Source organism: Buceros rhinoceros, unplaced genomic scaffold (assembly GCF_000710305.1).
Source record: "Buceros rhinoceros silvestris isolate BGI_N320 unplaced genomic scaffold, ASM71030v1 scaffold17807, whole genome shotgun sequence".
NCBI classification, from domain to species: domain Eukaryota; kingdom Metazoa; phylum Chordata; class Aves; order Bucerotiformes; family Bucerotidae; genus Buceros; species Buceros rhinoceros.
Window position 1 is genome coordinate 33,765 of NW_010421771.1, and position 11,194 is coordinate 44,958.

General features: G+C 39.6%; 1 protein-coding gene across 1 annotated transcript in view; it reads left to right on the plus strand.

Moving 5' to 3' along the window:
* Nucleotides 1-9,917, plus strand: part of NCOA2 (nuclear receptor coactivator 2) — a gene marked incomplete at both ends in the record, with an annotated part of 42,404 nt that extends 32,487 nt beyond the window's left edge. The window contains 4 exons of the mRNA XM_010139818.1: nucleotides 1-132; nucleotides 1,693-1,870; nucleotides 4,164-4,362; nucleotides 9,828-9,917. Coding sequence (XP_010138120.1) covers nucleotides 1-132; nucleotides 1,693-1,870; nucleotides 4,164-4,362; nucleotides 9,828-9,917 — 599 coding nt within the window. The remainder of the gene's footprint in view (nucleotides 133-1,692; nucleotides 1,871-4,163; nucleotides 4,363-9,827) is intronic.
* Between the last annotated feature and the right edge of the window lie 1,277 nt (nucleotides 9,918-11,194).

The window sequence follows — 11,194 nt, forward strand, 5'->3', positions numbered from 1 at the left end:
CACTGATGATGCGAGGGCAGGGCTTGAGCATGACCCCCAGCATGGTGGCCACCGGTGGCATACCAGCAACCATGACCAATCCGCGGATTCCTCAGGCAAATGCACAGCAATTTCCGTTTCCTCCAAACTACGGTACTGGTTCTACCACACAGTGTATTTCAGCAGTCCTTAGTCCCCTGTGTCCCCCCACAGTGCAGGTCCTCCCACAGCCCTTTACCTGGCTCCCTAGGAATAATGGGAAACGTGGATGTTTGGGCCCCTTGGGAGTCCTTAAATGCAATATAGTGCCTTCCACTTTCCTAGTTATAGTACCACATACTCTCCAAGCACCACTCCTCCTTTGAGCAATAGCAGAAGTGCAGTGTATGTGTATATATACAGATATTTGCGGATAAAAGTGTGTATGCCCACATGAACACATTTATGTGTATGTATTGGCTTGATGGACTCTGAATTCTGACTGAACTAAACAAACCAATATATACGATAAAAGTGCAAATAAAGAAAAATATGTGAATTGGTGTTGGCAAACAGCATGAAGTGACCAGAAGCAAAACTGTACATAATTTTTTTTTATAATGAGATATTGCTTAAACATCAGACAGGTATTTCCCCAAGAAAGGTAATTCCTCATGTGTACATTATAATGTAAAATTAACAGCTAACTATCAAATTTAAATAATATAAATTAATTTAAGGTATCTTAAGGCATTCCTTCCTTGTCCTTAAACCTGTGTGTAATAGAATAATTAATACAATTTTGTTTGTATGTTTCACAAAGCTACATACTATTTTGTTTTGGGGGTGCATGGGACAGTTACCTCCATAAAGCTAATATTTTACAGCTTCTTTATATTTAAGTATTGTATAAGTTATACTACAGTTGTATTAAACAATACATTATGTGCAGTTTCTGCTGATACAACGAATTATGTCTGTCAAATTCTAAATTTGCTTTCTACTCTAACTGGTCTGTTATCCTTTTCTAAATGATAATAGTGCTTTCCCTCCATATTTGTAACTGTAAATATAAGAATAAATTACATACCAACTGATTCTTAAGCCAGCAAAAAAGTAACTTATTTCTGTTGAGTATGCTATTCATGATGAACTTAAACAAGACCAAAGTGATTTGGTTTAAAATAAGATTTCTGCACACAGCTGGGATTTTACAGCTTAAATTAGTTTTTTTCTGCACCTAGATAATTTTTTTATTTTAAAAAAATCACTAAATGCTTGCACAAAATGGCAATGCCTGTTCTTCAGGAACGTGGAAATAGAGATACTAAAGTTCTAGGAACTTCAGGACAAAAAAGGAAATTACAGCCTAAATGTTAAAAGGTGGTGTCATGCAGTGATTGGATCATGCGTAACTTTCTCCAAAATGGATGTGTAGACAGAAGCAATATGTTTTGTTTGTTGTTTTGCATGCAAAACAACAGTACTTACCAGTGTTTTTCTTCTGGTCTGTAGAGGGGAGAGACCACTTGTGTGATTAGGACATACAGGTAGCCAACATATTTATGCAAAACGAGTTTTTTGATCTTTTAATCTAGATCCCACATTAAGACACAATGTTACAGGTTCCAGATGGCATAAATAGGACTGTGTAAAGACATACCTGAAGGTATGAGCTCTTGACTTGTTTTAACTTTGAGTGTACAGTGGCTAAATTTCTGTTTTCTTTTTCAGGTATTAATCAACAGCCCGATCCAGGCTTCACAGGGGCCACCACTCCTCAGAGTCCACTGATGTCCCCAAGACTGGCTCATACTCAAAGTCCCCTGATTCAGCAGTCTCAGGCTAATCCTGCCTATCAGTCCTCTACGGAAATGAATGGGTGGACCCAAGGGAATATGGCTGGAAACAGGTAAATCCAGAACAAAACCAAAATGAACACACAGATAAATAGGGTCATTTATGTTCAACACTTATTTATGGGGTTGGTTTATGTAATTGCTTCTTTGTTTGTTGTTAACTATCTATCCTAAAAGATACTTCTTTTCAATTTGGCTTGACAAATTGGTTTAAATTCTGTCTTCATACAAGGCAAAGTGAGTGCATAGCTAAAAGACCTGCATCCACACAATGTATTGCTTTGTCTGCGTTAACTGATAAAACACTGTGTGTCTGTAAGAAGCAACTCTGCTGCACAGTGAACTCCAGCTCCTAATGTTTGTGTGGATGCATTTTTCTGCGTGTGATTTTCATGTTGTGCTCCCACACTGCTCTCCACGCCGCTGGATCAGCTGAGCTAGAGCCTAGGAATTCCCTACTGTTCTGAAATTGCGGTGACTGAGTATTACTCCCACTTCAAATGCTGGCATCCAGCCAGGTTCAATCCATTAGCAAATACTGGGTGTCAGCATATAATTATCATTCTCTGAGAGCATTTTAGCATGCCTCATGCATACAGTCATCGTTTCAGTTGAGGCCCGTGCCCCAGTCAGTATAGCTCTAATAATCAGTCTGTCTCTGTTGAATGGGTGAGATGTTGAACGCCATCAGTAGGCAGCAACAAGCTTCCAGACGGCAGTGATCTGTGCTTTTCAGTGGAAGACAGGAGGAGCTATCAGGTTGGTGTACAGCCTGGATCACTTGACACTTGACTGCACACAATTGTCTCTAGCACAGTACATTTGTCATCCTGAAGTCCTCAGGCTGCTCTTACTAGCCCAGCTCAGCAAAAAATAATTTTCCCAATGATTGTCAAAGATTTAATAAACCCAAAATACCAGTATTTCAGTGATGAGGCTGATATAAGTAAAGTTCCCCTTGAAGCAACGAATTTATCGTGTTCTCATCCTTGTCCATGCCTCTTGCTCACTGTCTTCCTGAAGCATCTGCAGGAGGCATAGCTACCACTGTCACGGCTTCTGCTGAAATGGCAGCAGGAGCAGCTCAGTAAGACTAATGGCTGACTTGCTGAACTGCAGCTCTACACAGGAGACATGTCAAATGCATTTACACAAGCCACTGAGTATTCACAATGATCTGTAGTGTACTGTTTCAGCCATCCAAATAATAACTTAAAAATAGGGTTAGATGGCCTGAAAAGACATGGAGTTGGAAGGAAGAGAATGGAAGGATTTTCCAAGTTTGGTCCTGTGCCCAGAATGCCACTGCACTCCACCAGAGTCTCACAGTGTGCAGCAATGGCCTGATGGAATTGCCGAAGTGCAAGGCTGAGCATTAACCCTGAAAGATTTCCTCACCTGTGGGAGCAGTGCTTCACAGGGAGGTAAAAGTCAGCCATTGATACGGAGATGGTTACCGTATGCCATCTGACACACAGCAGCCCTTCCACGGCATTTCAGTATAATGCATATTCTCTAAACAGACACATCATCAGTAATAATGCCTTCACTGACTGTTAGATTGTGCTAAAAGATTACAAAAGAATGACATGTAAATAGTGAAGTGCATTTTAGGAAACGTAAAAAGGCTCTCATGTGACTTCCAGCATAATGCGAAGTAAAATACTACACAGAAAGCACTTCTCTTTGAACAAAATCTGGGATGGGATCTTTCACAGTTACTCCTTCTTAAGTTGTTCCGAAGTGGCTTCGGAGGAACATAGAGGGAACTTGTCTTGACTTTGTGTTGATTCTTACAGTGCCACATTTTCAAAACCTGATAGAGAAATTTCTGCACAATTGCATGCCAGTATTTGTGAGCCCACTTGCCATAATTCTATGTGCAAATCTGGTATTCATATGTGCAAATAGCCTCTTTTGCAAAAAGAGAAGGTTTTGTTAGATCAGATTCAATTTCAGCTCAACAGTCCTGTGGTGTGCTAATACTGGAAAAAGAAAAAGATTTTTTTCCTTTCCCTCCAAAATTACTTTCCCAAACATGTTAAAAGTATATACACAGCCCTTTTAGACAGCTAACTGGCTGTTACTGCACATGCGTAACAGATTTGTACCCTGTCATAGTTTCACATCAAAGGCATGCATTTTTGTGCACAGACATTGGGACTTAAATTTTTTAAACCTATTCCTTAAGGTGTTAATGTAGCTAAAAGCTAGTTTCTCATTTGAAATTGGAATAAATGACAGTGTATACAAAATCTAGCTTAAGATATGTTAAAAAGAGAGTAGCTTCTTAGTGGCTTCAGCATTCTAAGTCTGACACATTGCTTTTTCCATTCCTTGCTGTAGCATGTTTTCACAACAGTCCCCACCACATTTTGGGCAGCAAGCAAGCACCAGCATGTACAATAATAACATGAACATCAGTGTATCCATGGCAACCAACACAAGTGGTGTGAACAGCCTGAACCAGATGGCAGGGCAGATCAGCATGACCTCAGCGACCTCTGTGCCTACATCAGGGTTGTCCTCCATGGGTCCTGAGCAGGTGAGAATTGAAGGACATGAAGGAAATGAGATGACAGCTAGAGGATTTGCTTTTACTTTCAGTAGTTTTTCAGGTCCACTGTGTTGAGCTGTGATTGCTGTAAGCCATTACATTTCTTTTGCTAGTTTTCTTGAGAAATTATGATGTTAAAAAGGCTTTTGTTTTAGCTCTGCACTCAAATAACCAAGATGACCAATGTGATAGGGAGTGCTTTTTCCCATTTTTACCTGGCAGCACTGTAGCTAGCGCTTGTAGTTGCTTGTGGACTTCTGTGGAAAATGTGTGGTGATCTAGCTTTCCGTCTCAGTAGGTAAGTTTCCATAGCACTGTTGGAGGTCACCAGTGTTCTTGCTAATTTTCTCAGCAGAGGAAGTTAGGACTGAATGGCAGGCAGGTAAGTGTGAAAGATGCTGGCCTGGGCACAGTGTATGAATGCTGCTTCTACTTCCGCTGTGTTTGTAGTACCAGACAATAGGCATTCAACTTCAAGAAGTATCAGTCGGACACCTTCATGAGCACAAAATCTACACTTTTGTCATGTGGTGCATATAAAATAAGTTGCTGAATCAATAGGTAAGTAACCTGTTCTTTTCTGCTGAGCGAAGGTTTACACTCCTCATTTTATCTGAGGCTGCTATGTAGGGTATCTGAAATAAGAAAAGTAACATTTCCATTTATGGAAATGCAGTTATCTCACACAGTACGTTAATGAGTATTTGACAAACAGGTTTTTTTAATTAACAGGTTCATATGTTTGTTTCAGAGATGAACTTCTGTTTGTTCAAAACACAGACTTGAAATTATGGACTTTTCTTAGAAATATTGTCAGAAAAGTACCTCTTTCAGGCAGCATCTCCTGCATCTGTGGACAATATTGTAAACCTTTTTTTGAGACCGTAACATGCAGTTTAAAGCTGGTTGTATTATCGGGTGGTTAATGTATGTCCTTTTTCCGGCCTAAATTTGATAAGAGAGTATTTAATTTTCCATTATTTCCATTTATTCTTTAGCTTAAATGACTTTTTTATCTTCTTGTATTTTAGGAAGAGCCATTCTATCAATATGATTTTTTGTGGATGTTTTGTGAAAAGCCACAGTCTTTCAATCTCTTATAGGCTTTAAATTCCCTCTCCTTTCCTGCATCTGTTTCAGTTTGGATTAGTATTTCTTAAGCATCAGAGCGATGTACGTAACGCTTACTCTTCTCCATTTCTCTTGTATACTCTGACAGATATAGCCCCAGATCACATTTGTCTTTTACAGCTGCCACGCTCCCGTGTCCTGAAGCAATGTTGATACTCCCAAATCTGTCACCTTCCCTGATATTCCCAGTTGCTAAGCCAATAATAGCAGACTTTTTGTTATTATTATTATTTCTCAAGTGCATGCTGTTGCATACATTTAATGTAGTAAAACAATAATAAAACCAAAAAAGAAAGGAGCAGGGATTTGAAGGTGATAGCCCAATCTGATTTCTTAGCATGCCTATGCTGCATAATTTTCCACAGGGACCTGAATTGAGAAACAGGCATTATAGAAAGAGATCTGATTTTACTTCAAAGATTTCCATGCAGAGTACTGTTTCCACTGGCACAGTTGTTGCACTGCTTTTCCTTCCTGTTAGTCTACAAGATCTTGTTTTCAGATAGAATTTATCTAAATTCCAGTAGCTGAATAGGCTGAGGTTCTTTATCCATTTCCACATTTGTTTTTCAGCCTGTCAGTCACTTTTCTGCATCTACTTTAAACTCCATTGTTGTAACCTCCTTCTAGAAGTATGAACAGACGGTGATTTAACAATGACTGCACCAAAGCTGTGCAAAGTCTAGTTCTGCTTGTAATTTCTCTTTTAATCCAGGGGTTGTCTTGACTCTGTTGATTACAGTGTCACACTGGAGAGCACATACCCTTGCAATGATCCCCAAATCCTCCACAGCACATTCTACATAGATGACACCTGCATTCTTTGTTCCCAAATACATTTGTTTTCCTTTTGTCTGCGTCAGATTGCATTTCTTAGATTGAGTCTGTTTAACCAAAGTGCTGTGGCTCATTCTGTAACAGTAACCTCTTTTCCTCTGATTTACCACCACAGCACTGTGTCATCTACACACTGCACAAGCAAATATTCTATGTTGCATCTAGGTCAGAGGTGGCCACCTGACAGCTGAGAAGCCATTTCTGGGCCACAAAACAGTATTTTTTAGTCCTCAGGAATGTTTGCTGTGCTGCTTCACATTTTCTTTTCTAAGAGACATGAATAAATAAAAATCTATATTTGAATACTAAAATTGATTTTTCTTCTGTTTTGAGGGCATAGTTTTTTAGAATTTGGCGTCTTTATTTAGCAGTTAAGCTGTGTTGAACTTTTTCTTGTAACTGGTGGTTTTCAAAATCACTACATTTTCTTTAATTCTACTGACTGTTGCCATTTCATTAATTCTTTTGGATTTTTTTATACTGTCACCTACCCTTTTACTTACTTACTCAGTGCCACTTTTTGTTCCTTAATACATAACTTTAACTTGACGTGCTCATCTCTTTCTAACAAAAGTGAGTAACAATGGTTATGCTGCAAAAGTATTCCAGCTTTTGAAAAAGACACTTCACATGTTATTGGACAGTTTTGGAAATAATGGAATATGTTTTGGAAATACTGGAATATGTATATTGGAAGTAATAGGTTAGTAGGAAGCTGTGCCTGGGCTTATTTACCTGGTGAGAAGCAGGTATATTACCTTAAACAAACAGGTTTGTTTAGCTCTGTCTTCTGTCTGTATGTGGCAATGTACTTTATCATACAGACATATCCAGAGCTCAGGAATATTAAGTTTGGTGTTTATCAGCTCATACTGGTGTATCTTCGACTTCTCTTGTTCACTATCTAGGCTCCCAACATCACCAAGTAAAAAAATGGAATTATGCCCAAAATGTGGGCATACGTGATGCCTAGAGACTCTCGTGTACTTGAGGGATCAGACCTTGCCTGATCAGACCTTCTCCCTTATAATTACATTAAAGCTCTTCAGGCCATTCTTACTAGAGCGTCTTCTAGGAGGCTGCTATCAGGAATGCTGAAATGACAGCTGCCAGATCTGCAGGTTCTTTCTATCCAAAACAGCTTCCCTAGGCATCAGTGAAGTCTAAACCTTCCTAGTATTGCACCATTCACACATCTCACTACGTCTTTGTCCTCATCTTCTTGTTTGCACAATGAACTGTTGCCATGTTTTTGCCTATTATTTATTTTGTGACATGGATCCTTGTTATTTGCTGAAGCTACTAGAAAAACAATTTGAAACCTATGCAAGAGAAGAGGCTTTTTCAATATATGAAATAAATCCCTAGCTACATGTCCACTCAGAGTAGATGTTTAGTAACCTGCACAGGACAGTACTCCCCAGGCCAAAATTACCGTGGCATCTACAAATTTGATTTGTTCAGCATACTGAATGAAAGGAGCTCTGGAGTGGTAGGAAACTTTTATTATTAGACACCTGGTATATAATTACGCTTTATTAGCAGGAGGCTGTATAAATATGCTTAATTGCAATGGAGTTGTAAAGTATCTTCTGTCTTGTTTTAGTCAGATTTAGCCAGATTTGATCATGCCTGATAACACCACCTGACCTGTCTTCAGAAAATGATAGACTACCTTCCATTTCTTTGTCCTTCTCCACACTTTTTCTGATTGAATTGTAATGCAGTCAGAAAAAAATAATGTTGGGTGTTTTGTTTCAAGGACTTCTGAAGCAAATATATTCGTGTAACAAAAGGTAGATTTTTTTTTGGTATCTTATACCATGTCAGTTAGGATTCTTGCCAGCAAAGAGTTTCTGTGATAGGCACATCACTGATGCCTTCACTGCTTTTGTGACATGCAGCCTGGAACCGTCTTCCTTTCTGATAGCTGTCCTAACTGCCATGATGCAAATCATACAATCATCTTTTTGTTCCAGAACTGGTCTTGATTCAGTATACAATTTTTTTATTTCTGCTTTTTTTTTTTTCCTTCCTTTGTCTACTAAACAAAGAAAAGGCATTTGTGCCTGCGCGTTCTGATGAATGTTCGTCAATAGCAGAAAACACTTCTCAAAGATGGTTTCTGTTGCTCGTCAAATGTATGTAGATAAAGTTGCAAAGCTGTCTACTTTCTTTCTGAACAAAATAGCATGCTTTCCTTCTGATTTAAATTTTGACATTAAGGTTTTAAGATATGCCCATTTAAGTTAGGAAGCAGAAGGTATCACTTGGAGGCTTGCAGCACGTAACCAATTTCTTCGAAGTTGAAATTCCTATGGGAAAAATATTTTAAGTTTTAAACATTTCCCACTGAACTGCAGTCTTGTGTCTGGCAGCTTTTGAAACCATCTCATTAGGTGGTTGCATGCGATTGCATATAGCTTTGTGAAGTTCTGCAAGATTGGTGAATAGCAACAGAAACAAGTCAGAAGGACCTGCAACAAGAAGACTTTGGTATGGTAAATTCAAGGCAGTCTTCCTCCCTTGCTGCAAGGTGAGGTAGTGCAGTGACAGAATCTCTCTCCTTGGCAACATGAGTCTCCTAAAGGTCACAACACACAGAAGACACACCAAAATCTGCAGGGGCATATCTTAACTACTATTACTACTACCACATCCATCTAGACTGAGGGAAGTAAGAGAGAGAACCGAGTCAACAAAGAATCCCTGTGAAGAGGTTTCCTTTTCTGTAAAACTTCTAAGGAAAGCTGGATTCTCTAGTATTTTAGAACCTAGCCAAAGGATTGTGTTTTGTATTTTCTACCAGTTCCTACACAGTGAGATTAAGAAAGCAATGCTGTAAATTTGGCAAGCCATTTTTTCCACGTAACTAAACATGACAAACCTTTTGGTTGCGCAAAAATACACAGCTTCAGTACTTACCCATGGCTATGTTCAGAAAATTGTTGAGACCATCCCTTTAGGAAAGGACTTTTTCCTGTTTAATGCTATCTTTTTCCCTTTCTTACAAGCGAAAAATGTTTCATTAAAAGTAAGTCAATAGCTGGCATAATTCAGCCTACATACTATCTCTTCAGGCTTTGAAAAGATTGTGTGGTGGTTTGCAAGCAGAAAAGCTGTGTATTACTGAGGTTAGGAAAGTAGTTACGCATTTCTGCTTTCAGGACTTTTGTACCAGGCATGTCCTCTTAAAGTAATACTGACCTAGTATATGGAGCCTGCTTGGTAAAATATGCTCAAAGGTCATAGAATCAGGAATGAAATCTTTGTTGTTGACTGTGAAGCAGAATAATGAGTCAAACACATGCTTGCACAAGCAGGGTGCTCAGCTATGTAGTCGCTTCCATGATTGCAACATCATCTCAGAAGTGTATGTTGGTATATGCAAGTCGCATTGTGGTTTATAATGCTTCTTTTTAATTCCCAACCTTCTTTCCAACATACTTTTTAATTCATTCTCCTTATTACCTTGTTACCAATAGGTTAATGATCCTGCTATGAGGGGAGGCAATCTTTTTTCAAACCAGCTGCCTGGAATGGATATAATAAAGCAGGATGGAGATGCAACACGGGTAAGAAATGACATCGGCATACAGAGGCAACAGAACCATGACTATACTGTGGTCTAGAATGCATACAGTATCTTTTTACCTGCAAAGTTAAAAGTACCCAGGGCAATAGTAATGGAAGTTTTTTGCAATTTTTTTTTTAATTCTGTTCTTGGTGACATCAAGTTCCTTGTTTAGATCCCAGGAGCATTACTGAAGTGAATAATACAGAATGCATTTACAGTAACAGTCACATTCAGCAGACTTATGTATAGTTGTATTTGCTTTTTTATGGAGCAATTACATGACTATTTGCTGATGATGGGAAGGACTTACTGTTCATTTATATTTGCACTGCTGCGTGCTTAACCCATTTGAGGGTTAACCCATTGAGGGAACTGGGGTTGTTTAGTCTGGAGGAAAGGAGGCTGAGGGGTGACCCAATCACTCTCTACGACTACCTGAAAAGAAGCTGTAGCGAGATGGGGGTTGGACTCTTCTCTCAAGTAACAAATGGTAAGATGAGAGGAAATGGGCTCAAGTTATGCCAGGGGAGATTTAGGTTGGATATTAGGAAAAATTTCTTTAGAGTGAGAGTGGTAAAGCATTGGAACAGGCCGTCCAGCGAGGTGGTGGAGTCAGCATCCCTGGAAATGTTTAAAAGACAAGTAGATGTTGTGCTGAGGGAGATGGTTTAGTGGTGACCTGACAATGCAGGGTGAACAGTTGGACTCCTCCTTCAAGCTCTCTTCTAACCGAAATGGTTCTGTGATTTTGTGTTTCATCCTGCCTAAGTGTTTTTCCACTTCTCACTTAGGGAAAAATATGATGAATTACTTAGTATATTACTTTTTATACAGTGCTGCTTCTGAGAAGAGTGGTAGAACTAATTTTCACACAGATTTCCAACTGACAGGGTAATTAGCATTGCTTAGGTCAAAAACTATTTGTATTCCAGACATTAACAGTACTAAAGGAAAAACATTGTGGAGTGTGTGGCCAAGTAAATGAGGTGCCCCTCCTCAGTGGACCGTTTTTTTATGGAAATAACCTTCATTTAAAATAAGTTAGTTTCAACAAACCCGGTATTCTGAGACCTGATGAGATACTGAAACACAGTATTTCCCCTGCCTGATCCGAGCACGGCAGCTGTGCAGACCCACCCGGAAGTAGGAGGCTGACCTTGCAGCAGAAGGAACCAGCCTCGCACAGAAACCTGCGCGTACCGTGTCAACGTCACTCTGGGGGTGCGGGGTTGGTGCCGGCGGGGCGCCGCCAGGGGCGGGCGGACGCGCGGGCTG